At 60.7% G+C, this 15,028-nt stretch overlaps 1 protein-coding gene across 1 annotated transcript in view; it reads left to right on the forward strand.

The window, feature by feature from the left end:
• Positions 1-508: 508 nt before the first annotated feature.
• The window catches only part of LOC121273055 (serine/threonine-protein kinase 36-like), a 32,372-nt gene continuing 17,852 nt past the window's right edge, over positions 509-15,028 (forward strand). The window contains exons 1-3 of the mRNA XM_041180007.1: positions 509-1,882; positions 3,787-3,927; positions 5,302-5,402. Coding sequence (XP_041035941.1) covers positions 1,799-1,882; positions 3,787-3,927; positions 5,302-5,402 — 326 coding nt within the window. The 5' untranslated portion in view covers positions 509-1,798. The remainder of the gene's footprint in view (positions 1,883-3,786; positions 3,928-5,301; positions 5,403-15,028) is intronic.

Raw genomic sequence — 15,028 nt, forward strand, 5'->3', positions numbered from 1 at the left:
GCCACCGAGCCCGCCCTTTCCTGGGCGGTTTCTCGGTGGGTGGGCGGGAACCGACCCTTCCATTGGCCGCCGCCGGCTGTCAATCATCTGGCCCACGTGACCCCTGCCTGCCACCCAGATGTCGATGCCTCTCCGATTGGCTGCCTCAATCACCGGGACCAACCCACGGTGGGGATTGGGTGGGGTGTGGGGGAAATAGGGCGGCAACCACGAGGCCCCGCCCCACTACCGGCGTACGGCCTTCCCATTGGCGACCGCCAACCGTCGATCACGCTGTTTCCCGCCCATGGTACCCTCCCCTCCCCTCCCCAAAAAAAACAACACGAATTCTCCTCTCCGATTGGCTACCGCTAGCCGTCAATCGCTCACGTCGCCCTGGGAACGGGCCCAACGTGGGCCCTCTCCGATTGGCCGCCGGCTGCTGACTTTCCCCTTCCCCCTCCGACTCCGCCCCTGTTGCTATGGGGACAGCGACGGCGCGGGGTGAGGGGGGAGCCGTTGGGGTCCTTGGGAGTGACGGTTGGAGCTGTCCTCCCTCGCCGCCTGATCCCAGTGGCCGGGGATTATTTAATGTTCCCTTTCCCTTCAGAGCCCAGCAGGGACCCACAACCCCTGGAGCGAGAGACACTGAGACCCCGTCTCTCCCGGCCCGGGAGGCAGCTGCTCTTGGAGGGGTCTTTGGCCACCCCCAGGGGTCATTGACCACCCCCAGGGGTCATCCACCCTCCCCAGGGGTCACTGACCATCCTCAGGGTTCACTGACCCTCCCCTGGGGGTCATTGGCTATCCCCAGGGGTCATCCACCCTCCCCAGGGGTCATTGACCCTCCCCCAGGTGTCACTGACCCTCCCCTGGTGGTCATTGGCCATCCCCTGGGGGTCATTGGCCATCCCCAGTGGTCATCCACCCTCCCCAGTGGTCATCCACCCTCCCCAGTGGTCATTGACCCACCTCAGTGGTCATCAACCAACCCCAGCGGTCATCCACCCTCCCCAGGGGTCATTGACCCCCCTCCAGGCGTCACTGACCCTCCCCTGAAGGTTATTGGTCATCCCCAGTGGTCATCGACCACCCCCAGGCGTCATCCACCCTCCCCAGTGGTCATTGACCCACCCCAGTGGTCATTGACCAACCCCAGCGGTCATCCTCCCTCCCCAGGGGTCATTGACCCTCCTCCAGGCGTCACTGACCCTCCCCTGAAGGTCATTGGCCATCCCCAGTGGTCACTGACCCTCCCCTGAGGGTCATTGGCCATCCCCAGCGGTCATCGACCACCCCCAGGGGTAGTCCACCCTCCCCAGGGGTCATTGACCCTCCCCTGAGGGTCATTGGCCATCCCCAGTGGTCACTGACCCTCCCCTGAAGGTCATTGGCCATCCCCAGTGGTCATCAACCACCCCCAGGGGTCGTCCACCCTTCCCTCGGGTGTCACTGACCCTCCCCTGGGTGACACTGACCCTACCCTGGGGGGGGGTCACTGGCCATCCCCAGGGGTCATTAACCACACTCAAGGATCATTGACCATCGTCTAGGGGAACATTCACCCTCCCTCAGGAAGTCATTGACCATCCTGCAAGGGTCATTGACCCTCCCCAAGAGTCACTGTCCATCCTTAGACGTCACTGGCCCTCCCTAGGGTCACTGACCATTCCCCGGGTTGTGGGGGAGAGTCACTGACTGGCCGAGGAACCTTAGCCATCATCTATCTTGACCACGGTCACCCCTTCGGGAAGGGGCGGTACTCTCCCAGGCCCCGGCCACACGCCACTAACCCCGGCAACTCGAGCCACAGTGCAGGATGATGAACTACCACGTCCTCGATATGATTGGCGAAGGCTCCTTCGGACGGGTCTACAAGGGCCGCAAAAGATTCAGCGGCCAGGTAGCCCCACCCTCCCACCCCACCCCCGAGCTCAGCTCCCACCGCACCCCCTTCCCCAAGATTAAACCCCACCCTGGGTCTCTAACCCGGGGAACCTCCTGATTTCAACATCCCCTCCCCCCATTTCCTTTCTTCAGTTCCCCCATTCTCTCTCTCTGTCTCTCTCCCCCTTGTCTCTCTCACTCTCTCCCCCGTCTCTCTCTCTCTCCCCTTGTCCCTCTCTCTCTCTCTCTCTCCTCCTTGTCCCTCTCTCTCTCTCTCTCCTCCTTGTTGCTCTCTCTGTCTCTCTCCTTGTCTCTCTCACTCTCAATGTCTCTCTCACTCTCCTTGTCTCTCACTCTCTCCCCTGTCTCTCTCTCTCTCTCCCCCTTGTCTCTCTCTCTCTGTCCCTCTCCTTGTCTCTCTCTCTCTCCTTGTCTCTCTCTCTCTCCTTGTCTCTCTCTCTCTCCTTGTCTCTCTCACTCTCCTTGTCTCTCTCACTTTCTCCCCGTCTCTCTCTCTCTCTCCCCCTTGTCTCTCTCTCTCTGTCCCTCTCCTTGTCTCTCTCTCCTTGTCTCTCTCACTCTCTCCCCCGTCTCTCTCTCTCCCCCTTGTCCCTCTCTCTCTCTCTCCCCACCTTGTCTCTGTCTCTCTCCTTGTCTGTCTCACTCTCAATGTTTCTCTCACTCTCCTTGTCTCTCTCACTCCCCTGTCTCTCTCTCTCTCCCCCTTGTCTCTCTGTCTCTCTCTCTGTCCCTCTCCTTGTCTCTCTCTCCTTGTCTCTCTCACTCTCCTTGTCTCTCTCACTCTCTCCCCTGTCTCTCTCTGTCTCCCCCTTGTCTCTCTGTCTCTGTCTCTCTCTCTCTGCCCCTTGTACCTCTCTCTCTCTCCCTTTTCCCTCTCTCTCCCCCTTGTCCCTCTCTCTCTCTCCCTTGTCCCCCCTCTCTCTCTCTCCCCCTTGTCTCTCTCTCTCTCTCCCTGTCCCTCTCCTTGTCTCTCTCTCTCTCCTTGTCTCTCTCACTCTCTCCCCCGTCTCTCTCTCTCTCCCCCTAGTCCCTCTCTCTCTCTCTCTCCCCCTTGTCTCTCTCTCCCACTCCCCCTTGTCTCTCTGTCTCTGTCTGTCTCTATCCCCGGCATCTCTCTCTCTCTGTCCCCGTCTCTCTCTCTCCCCGTCTCTCTCTCTCCCCGTCTCTCCCTCTCCCCCTCTCCCCGTCTCTCCCTCTCCCCGTCTCTCCCTCTCCCCGTCTCTCCCTCCCCCCGTCTCTCCCTCCCCCCGTCTCTCTCTCCCCCCGTCTCTCTCTCCCCCCGTCTCTCTCTCCCCCCGTCTCTCTCCTCCCCGTCTCTCTCCTCCCCGTCTCTCTCCTCCCCGTCTCTCTCTCCCCATCTCTCTCTCCCCCATCTCTCTCTCTCTCTCTCTCCCCCTAGTCCCCCTCTCTCTCTCTCTCCCCCTCCTCCATCTTTCTCTCTGTCCCCCTTGTCTCTCTCTCTCTCTGTCCCTCTCCTTGTCTCTCTCACTCTCTCCCCATCTCTCTCTCTCCCCCTAGTCCCTCTCTCTCTCTCCCCCTTTTCTCTCTGTCTGTCTCTCTCCCCCGCCTCTCTCTCTCTCTCTCTCTCCGTCTCTCTCTCTCTCCGTCTCTCTCCCCCATCTCTCTCTCTCTCTCCCTTGTCCCTCTCTCTCTCTTTCTCTCTCCGTCTCTCTCTCTCTCTCTGTCTCTCTCTCTCTCTCCCCCTTGTAGCTCTCTCTCTCCCCCCCTTGTCCCTCTCTCTCTCTCTCCCCCTTGTCCCTCTCTCTCTCTCTCCCCCATCTCTCTCTCTCTCTCTCCCTCCTGTCTCTCTCTCTCTCTCCCTCCTGTCTCTCTCTCTCTCACCCTCTTCTCCCCCTCCCCATCTCTCACTGGCTGACCTCTCCCTCGCTCCCCCTCCAGGTGGTGGCCCTGAAGTTTATCCCGAAGACTGGACGCTCGGAGAAGGAGCTGACCAACCTGCGCCGGGAGATTGAGATCATGCGGGGGCTGCAGCATCCCAACATCGTGCAGATGCTCGACAGCCTGGAGACCGACAAGGAGGTGGGACTGTCCTTCTCCGCGGGAGGGTCCAGCACCGCGGGACGCCCCACCCCCCGCCGACCCCCCCTCACCCAATCTACCTCCCCCCACCCACCATCACCCCTCACCCAGCCCTCCCCTCACCCAATCACCCTCCCCCCCCACCACCACCCTCACCCAATCTCCCTCCCCCCACCCACCATTACCCCTCACCCACCACCCCACTCACCCACCCCTCCTCACCCAACCTCCCCTCACCCACCACCCCCCTCACACACCCTCCCCTCACACACCCTCCCCTCACCCACCCTCGCCTCACCCACCCTCCCCTCACACACCCTCCCCTCACACACCCTCCCCTCACACACCACCCCCCTCACACACCCTCCCCTCACACACCCTCCCCTCACACACCACCCCCCTCACACACCCTCCCCTCACACACCCTCCCCTCACCCACCCTCCCCTCACCCACCCTCCCCTCACACACCCTCCCCTCACACACCACCCCCTCACACACCCTCCCCTCACACACCCTCCCCTCACACACCCTCCCCTCACACACCACCCCCTCACACACCCTCCCCTCACACACCACCCCCCTCACACACCCTCCCCTCACACACCACCCCCCCTCACCCACCCTCCCCTCACACACCACCCCCCTCACCCACCCTCCCCTCACCCACCCTCCCCTCACACACCACCCCCTCACACACCACCCCCTCACACACCCTCCCTCACCCACCCTCCCCTCACACACCCTCCCCTCACCCACCCCTTCATCCACCCCCTCATCCCCCCGCCCCCTCACCCACCCCCACCCCCTCACCCACTCTCCCCTCACCCACACCCTCATCCACCACCCCCTCATCCCACCGCCCCCTCACCCACCCCCTCATCCACCACCACCCCCACATCCACCCCCCTCACCCACCACCGCCCCCTCACCCACCCCCACCCCCTCACCCACCCCCACCCCCTCACCCACTCTCCCCTCACCCACACCCTCATCCACCACCCCCTCACCCACCACCAACCCCTCACCCACCCTCCCCACACCCACACCCCTCACCCACCCTCCCTCACCCACCCCCTCGCCCACCACCCCCTCACCCACCACCCCCCTCACCCACCCACCAACACCCCCTCACCCATCCCCCTCACCCCCTCACCCATCCCCCTCACCCACCCTCCCTCACCTACCCTTCCTCACCAACATCCCTCATCACTGAACTCCCCTACTCCCCGACCCGAGTGTCCCCTCCTCACCCCACTCCCTGACCCAAGTGTCTCCCCCCCACCACTCCCCAACCCGAGTGTCTACCCCCACCTCCTACTCCCCGACCCGAGTCTCCCCCGCCATTCTAAACCTTCCTCTGCCACCTTTTCCAGGTGGTGGTTGTGACAGAGTTTGCTGAGGGGGAACTGTTCCAGATATTGGAGGACGATGGAAGTCTGCCCGAGGAGCAGGTACTGTATATCTCTCTCCCCCCGTGCCCTCCCTCAATCTTCCCTCTCTCTCTCTCTCTCACTCTCACTGGCCCCACTCAATCCTCCCTCTCTCTCTCACTCTCACTGCCCCCACTCAATCCTCTCTCTCTCTCTCACTGCCCCCACTCAATCCTCTCTCTCTCTCTCTCCCCCCATCAATCCTCCCTCTCTCACTCTCTCTCCCCCCATCAATCCTCTCTCTCTCACTCTCTCCCTCCTCAATCCTCCCTCTCTCTCACTCTCACTGCCCTCCCTAAATCCTCCCTCTCTCTCTTTCTCACTCTCACTGCCCCCACTCAATCCTCTCTCTCTCTCTCTCCCCCCTTCAATCCTCCCTCTCTCACTCTCTCTCCCCACTTCAATCCTCCCTCTCTCTCTCTCCCCCCATCAATCCTCTCTCTCTCACTTTCTCTCCCCCCTCAATCCTCCCTCTCTCTTCGTCTCTCTCTCTCTCTTTCTCTTTCAATCCTCACTTTCCTTCTCTCTCTCTATCTCACTCTCCCTCAATCCTCTCTGTCTGTGCCTTTGTCTCTCTCTCTCTCTCTCTCTCTCCCTCAATCTTCTCTTTCTCTGTCTCTGTCTCTCGCTCTCTCTCGCTATCTCTCTCGCTCTCTCGCTATTTTTCTCGCGCTCTCACTCTCTCGCGCTCGTGCTCTCGCTCTCTCTCTCTGTCCCTCACTCACTCTCTCTCTGTCCCTCACTCTCTCCCTCTCTCTCTCTCTGTCCCTCACACCCTATCTCTGTCTCTCACTCTCTCTTTCTCGCGCTCTCTCTCTCTCGCGCTCTCTCTCTCTCGCGCTCTCCCTCTCGTGCTCTCTCCCGCGCTGTCTCTCTCTCCCGCGCTGTCTCTCTCTCCCGCGCTGTCTCTCTCTCCCGCGCTGTCTCTCTCTCCCGCGCTGTCTCTCTCTCCCGCGCTGTCTCTCTCTCCCGCGCTGTCTCTCTCTCCCGCGCTGTCTCTCTCTCCCGCGCTGTCTCTCTCTCCCGCGCTGTCTCTCTCTCCCGCGCTGTCTCTCTCTCCCGCGCTGTCTCTCTCTCCCGCGCTGTCTCTCTCTCCCGCGCTGTCTCTCTCTCCCGCGCTGTCTCTCTCTCCCGCGCTGTCTCTCTCTCCCGCGCTGTCTCTCTCTCCCGCGCTGTCTCTCTCTCCCGCGCTGTCTCTCTCTCCCGCGCTGTCTCTCTCTCCCGCGCTGTCTCTCTCTCCCGCGCTGTCTCTCTCTCCCGCGCTGTCTCTCTCTCCCGCGCTGTCTCTCTCTCCCGCGCTGTCTCTCTCTCCCGCGCTGTCTCTCTCTCCCGCGCTGTCTCTCTCTCCCGCGCTGTCTCTCTCTCCCGCGCTGTCTCTCTCTCCCGCGCTGTCTCTCTCTCCCGCGCTGTCTCTCTCTCCCGCGCTGTCTCTCTCTCCCGCGCTGTCTCTCTCTCCCGCGCTGTCTCTCTCTCCCGCGCTGTCTCTCTCTCCCGCGCTGTCTCTCTCTCCCGCGCTGTCTCTCTCTCCCGCGCTGTCTCTCTCTCCCGCGCTGTCTCTCTCTCCCGCGCTGTCTCTCTCTCCCGCGCTGTCTCTCTCTCCCGCGCTGTCTCTCTCTCCCGCGCTGTCTCTCTCTCCCGCGCTGTCTCTCTCTCCCGCGCTGTCTCTCTCTCCCGCGCTGTCTCTCTCTCCCGCGCTGTCTCTCTCTCCCGCGCTGTCTCTCTCTCCCGCGCTGTCTCTCTCTCCCGCGCTGTCTCTCTCTCCCGCGCTGTCTCTCTCTCCCGCGCTGTCTCTCTCTCCCGCGCTGTCTCTCTCTCCCGCGCTGTCTCTCTCTCCCGCGCTGTCTCTCTCTCCCGCGCTGTCTCTCTCGCCCGCGCTGTCTCTCTCTCCCGCGCTGTCTCTCTCGCCCGCGCTGTCTCTCTCTCTCTCCCGCGCTGTCTCTCTCTCTCTCCCGCGCTGTCTCTCTCTCTCTCCCGCGCTGTCTCTCTCTCCCGCGCTGTCTCTCTCTCTCTCGCTGTCTCTCTCTCTCCCGCGCTGTCTCTCTCTCTCCCGCGCTGTCTCTCTCTCTCCCGCGCTGTCTCTCTCTCCCGCGCTGTCTCTCTCTCCCGCGCTGTCTCTCTCTCCCGCGCTGTCTCTCTCTCCCGCGCTGTCTCTCTCTCCCGCGCTGTCTCTCTCTCCCGCGCTGTCTCTCTCTCCCGCGCTGTCTCTCTCTCCCGCGCTGTCTCTCTCTCCCGCGCTGTCTCTCTCTCCCGCGCTGTCTCTCTCTCCCGCGCTGTCTCTCTCTCCCGCGCTGTCTCTCTCTCCCTGTCTCGCGCTGTCTCTCTCTCCCTGTCTCGCGCTGTCTCTCTCTCCCTGTCTCGCGCTGTCTCTCTCTCCCTGTCTCGCGCTGTCTCTCACTCACTGTCTCGCGCTGTCTCTCTCTCCCTGTCTCGCGCTGTCTCTCTCTCCCTGTCTCGCGCTGTCTCTCTCTCCCTGTCTCGCGCTGTCTCTCTCTCCCTGTCTCGCGCTGTCTCTCTCTCCCTGTCTCGCGCTGTCTCTCTCTCCCTGTCTCGCGCTGTCTCTCTCTCACTGTCTCGCGCTGTCTCTCTCTCCCTGTCTCGCGCTGTCTCTCTCTCACTCTCTCTCGTGCTGTCTCTCTCTCACTCTCTCTCGTGCTGTCTCTCTCTCACTCTCTCTCGTGCTGTCTCTCTCTCACTCTCTCTCGTGCTGTCTCTCTCTCACTCTCTCTCGCGCTGTCTCTCTCTCACTCGCTCTCGCGCTGTCTCTCTCTCACTCGCTCTCGCGCTGTCTCTCTCTCACTCGCTCTCGCGCTGTCTCTCTCACTCACTCTCCCTCGCACTCTCTCTCACTCTCCCTCGCGCATTCTCTCTCTCACACTCCCTCACGCTGTCTCTCACTCTCTCTCGCACTGTCTCTCTCTCTCACTCTCTCTCCCGCTGTTTCTCTCTCTCACTCTCTCTCTCACTCTCACTCTCTCTCTCGTGCTGTCTCTCTCGTGCTGTCTCTCTCGTGCTGTCTCTCTCGTGCTGTCTCTCTCGTGCTGTCTCTCTCGTGCTGTCTCTCTCGTGCTGTCTCTCTCGTGCTGTCTCTCTCGTGCTGTCTCTCTCGTGCTGTCTCTCTCGTGCTGTCTCTCTCGTGCTGTCTCTCTCGTGCTGTCTCTCTCGTGCTGTCTCTCTCGTGCTGTCTCTCTCGTGCTGTCTCTCTCGTGCTGTCTCTCTCGTGCTCTCTCTCTCGTGCTGTCTCTCTCGTGCTCTCTCTCTCGTGCTGTCTCTCTCTCTCGTGCTGTCTCTCTCTCTCGTGCTGTCTCTCTCTCTCGTGCTGTCTCTCTCTCTCGTGCTGTCTCTCTCTCTCTCGCTGTCTCTCTCTCTCTCGCTGTCTCTCTCTCTCTCGCTGTCTCTCTCTCTCTCGCTGTCTCTCTCTCTCTCGCTGTCTCTCTCTCTCTCGCTGTCTCTCTCTCTCTCGCTGTCTCTCTCTCTCTCGCTGTCTCTCTCTCTCTCGCTGTCTCTCTCTCTCTCGCTGTCTCTCTCTCTCTCGCTGTCTCTCTCTCTCTCGCTGTCTCTCACTCTCTCGCTGTCTCTCTCTCTCTCGCTGTCTCTCTCTCTCTCTCTCGCTGTCTCTCTCTCTCCCCCGTCTCTCTCTCTCCCCCGTCTCTCTCTCTCCCCCGTCTCTCTCTCTCCCCCCGTCTCTCTCTCCCCCCGTCTCTCTCTCCCCCCGTCTCTCTCTCCCCCCGTCTCTCTCTCCCCCCGTCTCTCTCTCCCCCCGGTCTCTCTCTCCCCCCGTCTCTCTCTCTCCCCCCGTCTCTCTCTCTCCCCCCGTCTCTCTCTCTCCCCCCGTCTCTCTCTCTCCCCCTGTCTCTCTCTCTCCCCCTGTCTCTCTCTCTCCCCCTGTCTCTCTCTCTCCCCCTGTCTCTCTCTCTCCCCCTGTCTCTCTCTCTCCCCCTGGCCCTCTCTCTCTCTCTCTGTCTCTCTCTCTCCCCCATGTCTCTCTCTCTCCCCCATGTCTCTCTCTCTCCCCCTGTCTCTCTGTCTCCCCCTGTCTCTCTCTCTGTCCCCCTGTTCTCTCTCTGTCCCCCTGTCTCTCTCTGTACCCCTGTCTCTCTCTCTCCCCCTGTCTCTCTCTCTCCCCCTGTCTCTTTCGCTCTCTCCCTGTCTCTCTCTCTCCCCCTGTCTCTCTCTCTCCCCCTGTCTCTCTCTCTCCCCCTGTCTCTCTCTCCCCCCCTGTCTCTCTCTCCCCCCCTGTCTCTCTCTCCCCCCCTGTCTCTCTCTCTCCCCCTGTCTCTCTCTCTCCCCCTGTCTCTCTCTCCCCCTGTCTCTCTCTCCCCCTGTCTCTCTCTCTCCCCCTGTCTCTCTCTCTCCCCCTGTCTCTCTCTCTCCCCCTGTCTCTCTCTCTCCCCCTGTCTCTCTCTCTCTCCCCCTGTCTCTCTCTCTCTCCCCCTGTCTCTCTCTCTCCCCCTGTCTCTCTCTCTCCCCCTGTCTCTCTCTCTCTCTCAGTCTCTCTCTCAGTCTCTCTCTCAGTCTCTCTCTCAGTCTCTCTCTCAGTCTCTCTCTCAGTCTCGCTCTCAGTCTCTCTCGCTGTCTCTCTCGCTGTCTCTCTCGATGTCGCTCTCTCTCTCTCACGCTCTCTCTCGCTGTCTCTCTCGCGCTCTCTCTCGCTGTCTCTCTCTGTCTCGCTGTCTCTCTCTGTCTCGCTGTCTCTCTCTGTCTCGCTGTCTCTCTCTGTCTCGCTGTCTCTCTCTGTCTCGCTGTCTCTCTCGCTGTCTCTCTCGCTGTCTCTCTCGCTGTCTCTCTCGCTGTCTCTCTCGCTGCCTCTCTCGATGTCTCTCTCGCTGTCTCTCTCGATGTCTCTCTCGCTGTCTCTCTCGCTGTCTCTCTCGCTGTCTCTCTCGCTGTCTCTCTCGCTGTCTCTCTCGCTGTCTCTCTCGCTGTCTCTCTCGCTGTCTCTCTCGCTGTCTCTCTTGCTGTCTCTCTCTCTCTCTCTCGCTATCTCTCTCTCTCTCTCGCTATCTCTCTCTCTCTCTCGCGCTCTCTCGCTGTCTATCTCTCTCTCTCTCGCTGTCTCTCTCTCTCGCTGTCTCGCTGTCTCTCTCGCTGTCTCTCTCGCTGTCTCTCTCGCTATCTCTCTCTCTGTCTCTCTCGCTGTCTCTCTCGCTGTCTCTCTCGCTGTCTCTCTCGCTGTCTCTCTCGCTGTCTCTCTCGCTGTCTCTCTCGCTGTCTCTCTCGCTGTCTCTCTCGCTGTCTCTCTCTCTCTCGCTATCTCTCTCTCTCTCTCGCCGTCTCTCTCTCGCCGTCTCTCTCTCCCTCTCTCTCGCGCTCTCTCTCCCTCTCTCTCGCGCTCTCTCACGCTCTCTCTCACGCTCTCTCTCACGCTCTCTCTCCCTCTCTCTCCCTCTCTCTCCCTCTCTCTCCCTCTCTCTCCCTCTCTCTCCCTCTCTCTCCCTCTCTCTCCCTCTCTCTCCCTCTCTCTCACGCTCTCTCACGCGCTCTCTCACGCGCTCTCTCACGCGCTCTCTCTCGCGCTCTCTCTCACGCTCTCTCTCGCGCTCTCTCTCGCGCTCTCTCTCGCGCTCTCTCTCGCGCTCTCTCTCGCGCTCTCTCTCGCGCTCTCTCGTGCTCTCTCTCGCGCTCTCTCGTGCTCTCTCTCGCGTTCTCTCTCCCTCTCTCTCGCGCGCTCTCTCTCCCTCTCTCGCGCGCTCTCTCTCCCTCTCTCGCGCGCTCTCTCTCCCTCTCTCGCGCGCTCTCTCTCCCTCTCTCGCGCGCTCTCTCTCCCTCTCTCGCGCGCTCTCTCTCCCTCTCTCGCGCGCTCTCTCTCCCTCTCTCGCGCGCTCTCTCTCCCTCTCTCGCGCGCTCTCTCTCCCTCTCTCGCGCGCTCTCTCTCCCTCTCTCGCGCGCTCTCTCTCCCTCTCTCGCGCGCTCTCTCTCCCTCTCTCGCGCGCTCTCTCTCCCTCTTTCGCGCGCTCTCTCTCTCGCTCTCGCGCGCTCCCTCTCTCGCGCTCTCTCTCTCGCGCTCTGTCTCTCTCTCTCGCTGTCTCTCTCGCTGTCTCTCTCTCTCTCGCTGTCTCTCTCTCTCTCTCGCTGTCTCTCTCTCTCTCTCGCTGTCTCTCTCTCTCTCTCGCTGTCTCTCTCTCTCTCTCGCTGTCTCTCTCTCTCTCTCGCTGTCTCTCTCTCTCTCTCGCTGTCTCTCTCTCTCTCTCGCTGTCTCTCTCTCTCTCTCTCGCTGTCTCTCTCTCTCTCTCGCTGTCTCTCTCTCTCTCTCGCTGTCTCTCTCTCTCTCTCGCTGTGTCTCTCTCTCGCTGTCTCTCTCTCTCTCTCGCTGTCTCTCTCTCTCTCTCGCTGTCTCTCTCTCTCTCTCGCTGTCTCTCTCTCTCTCTCGCTGTCTCTCTCTCTCTCTCGCTGTCTCTCTATCTCTCTCACTGTCTCTCTCTCGCTGTCACTCTCTCGCTGTCTCTCTCTCACTGTCACTCTCTCTCGCTGTCTCTCTCTCGCTGTCTCTCTCTCGCTGTCTCTCTCTCGCTGTCACTCTCTCTCGCTGTCACTCTCTCTCGCTGTCACTCTCTCTCTCGCTGTCACTCTCTCTCTCGCTGTCACTCTCTCTCTCGCTGTCACTCTCTCTCTCGCTGTCACTCTCTCTCTCTCGCTGTCTCTCTCCCTCTCTCGCTGTCTCTCTCCCTCTCTCGCTGTCTCTCTCCCTCTCTCGCTGTCTCTCTCCCTCTCTCGCTGTCTCTCTCCCTCTCTCGCTGTCTCTCTCCCTCTCTCGCTGTCTCTCTCCCTCTCTCGCTGTCTCTCTCCCTCTCTCGCTGTCTCTCTCTCTCTCTCTCTCGATGTCTTTCTCGATGTCTGTCTCTCTCGATGTCTGTCTCTCTCGATGTCTGTCTCTCTCGATGTCTGTCTCTCTCGATGTCTGTCTCTCTCGATGTCTGTCTCTCTCGATGTCTGTCTCTCTCGATGTCTGTCTCTCTCTCTCGATGTCTCTCTCTCTCGCTGTCTCTCTCGCTGTCTCTCTCTCTCTCTCGCTGTCTCTTTCTCGATGTCTCTCTCGCGCTGTCTCTCTCTCTCGCGCTGTCTCTCTCTCTCGCGCTGTCTCTCTCTCTCGCGCTGTCTCTCTCTCTCGCGCTGTCTCTCTCTCTCGCGCTGTCTCTCTCTCTCGCGCTGTCTCTCTCTCTCGCGCTGTCTCTCTCTCTCGCGCTGTCTCTCTCTCTCGCGCTGTCTCTCTCTCTCGCGCTGTCTCTCTCTCTCGCGCTGTCTCTCTCTCTCGCGCTGTCTCTCTCTCTCGCGCTGTCTCTCTCTCGCGCTGTCTCTCTCTCTCGCTGTCTCTCTCTCTCGCTGTCTCTCTCTCTCGCTGTCTCTCTCTCTCGCTGTCTCTCTCTCTCGCTGTCCCTCTCTCGCTGTCCCTCTCTCGCTGTCCCTCTCTCGCTGTCCCTCTCTCGCTGTCCCTCTCTCGCTGCCTCTCTCGCTGCCTCTCTCGCTGCCTCTCTCGCTGCCTCTCTCGCTGTCTCTCTCGCTGTCTCTCTCGCTGTCTCTCTCGCTGTCTCTCTCGATGTCTCTCTCTCTTTCGCTGTCTGTCTCTCTCTCTCTCTCTCTCTCTCGCTCTCTCTCCCGCTCTCTCTCTCTCTCGCTGTCTGTGTCTCTCGCTGTCTCTCTCTCTCTCGCTGTCTCTCTCTCTCTCGCTGTCTCTCTCTCTCTCGCTGTCTCTCTCTCTCTCGCTGTCTCTCTCTGTCTCGCTGTCTCTCTCTCTCTCGCTGTCTCTCTCTCTCTCTCGCTGTCTCTCTCTCTCTCTCGCTGTCTCTCTCTCTCTCTCGCTGTCTCTCTCTCTCTCTCGCTGTCTCTCTCTCTCTCTCGCTGTCTCTCTCTCTCTCGCTGTCTCTCTCTCTCTCGCTGTCTCTCTCGCTGTCTCTCTCTCTCTCGCTGTCTCTCTCGCTGTCTCTCTCGCTGTCTCTCTCGCTGTCTCTCTCGCTGTCTCTCTCGCTGTCTCTCTCGCTGTCTCTCTCGCTGTCTCTCTCGCTGTCTCTCTCGCTGTCTCTCTCTCTCTCTTGCTGTCTCTCTCTCTCTCTCGCTGTCTCTCTCTCTCTCTCGCTGTCTCGCTGTCTCTCTCTCTCGCTGTCTCTCTCTCTCTCTCGCTGTCTCTCTCTCTCTCGCTGTCTCTCTCTCTCTCGCTGTCTGTCTCTCTCTCGCTGTCTGTCTCTCTCTCGCTGTCTGTCTCTCTCTCGCTGTCTGTCTCTCTCTCGCTGTCTGTCTCTCTCTCGCTGTCTCTCTCTCTCTCGCTGTCTCTCTCTCTCTCGCTGTCTCTCTCTCTCTCGCTGTCTCTCTCTCTCTCGCTGTCTCTCTCTCTCTCGCTGTCTCTCTCTCTCTCGCTGTCTCTCTCTCTCTCGCTGTCTCTCTCTCTCTCGCTGTCTCTCACTCTCTCGCTGTCTCTCTCTCTCTCGCTGTCTCTCTCTCTCTCTCTCGCTGTCTCTCTCTCTCCCCCCGTCTCTCTCTCTCCCCCGTCTCTCTCTCTCCCCCGTCTCTCTCTCCCCCCGTCTCTCTCTCCCCCCGTCTCTCTCTCCCCCCGTCTCTCTCTCCCCCCCGTCTCTCTCTCCCCCCGTCTCTCTCTCCCCCCGTCTCTCTCTCTCCCCCCCGTCTCTCTCTCTCCCCCCCGTCTCTCTCTCTCCCCCCCCTTCTCTCTCTCCCCCCCCGTCTCTCTCTCTCCCCCCGTCTCTCTCTCTCCCCCCTGTCTCTCTCTCTCCCCCCTGTCTCTCTCTCTCCCCCTGTCTCTCTCTCTCCCCCTGTCTCTCTCTCTCTCCCCCTGTCTCTCTCTCGCCACCTCTCTCTTTCTCTCCCCCTTGTCTCTCTTCCCTCCCCCTGTCTCTCTCTCTCCCCCTGTCTCTCTCTCTCCCCCTGTCTCTCTCTCTCCCCCTGTCTCTCTCTCTCCCCCTGTCTCTCTCTCTCCCCCTGTCTCTCTCTCTCTCTCTCTCTGCCCCTCTCTCTCTCTGTCTCTCTCTCTCCCCCCGTCACTCTCTCTCCCCCTGTCTCTCTCCCTCCCCCGTCTCTCTCTTTCCCCCTGTCTCTCTCTCTGTCCCCCTGTCTCTCTCTCTCCCCTGTCTCTCTCTCTCCCCTGTCTCTCTCTCCCCCCGTCTCTCTCTCTCTCCCTGTCTCTCTCTCTCCCCCTGTCACTCTCTCCCCTCTGTCTCTCTCTGTTCCCCTGTCTCTCTCTCTCCCCCTGTCTCTCTCTCTCCCCCTGTCTCTCTCTCCCTGTCTGTCTCTCTCTCCCTGTCTGTCTCTCTCCCCCTGTCTCTCTCTCTCTCCCCTGTCTCTCTCTCTCTCCCCTGTCTCTCTCTCTCCCTCTGTCTCTCTCTGTCTCTCTCTCTCCCTCAGTCTCTCTCTCAGTCTCTCGCTCTCTCTCACTCAGTCTCTCTCTCAGTCTCTCTCTCAGTCTCGCTCTCAGTCTCTCTCGCTGTCTCTCTCGCTGTCTCTCTCGATGTCGCTCTCTCTCTCTCACGCTCTCTCTCGCTGTCTCTCTCGCGCTCTCTCTCGCTGTCTCTCTCTCTCTCGCTGTCTCTCTCTGTCTCGCTGTCTCTCTCTCTCTCGCTGTCTCTCTCTCTCTCGCTGTCTCTCTCGCTGCCTCTCTCGCTGTCTCTCTCGCTGCCTCTCTCGCTGTCTCTCTCGCTGCCTCTCTCGATGTCTCTCTCGCTGTCTCTCT

This window comes from Carcharodon carcharias, chromosome 38 (assembly GCF_017639515.1).
Source record: "Carcharodon carcharias isolate sCarCar2 chromosome 38, sCarCar2.pri, whole genome shotgun sequence".
NCBI classification, from domain to species: domain Eukaryota; kingdom Metazoa; phylum Chordata; class Chondrichthyes; order Lamniformes; family Lamnidae; genus Carcharodon; species Carcharodon carcharias.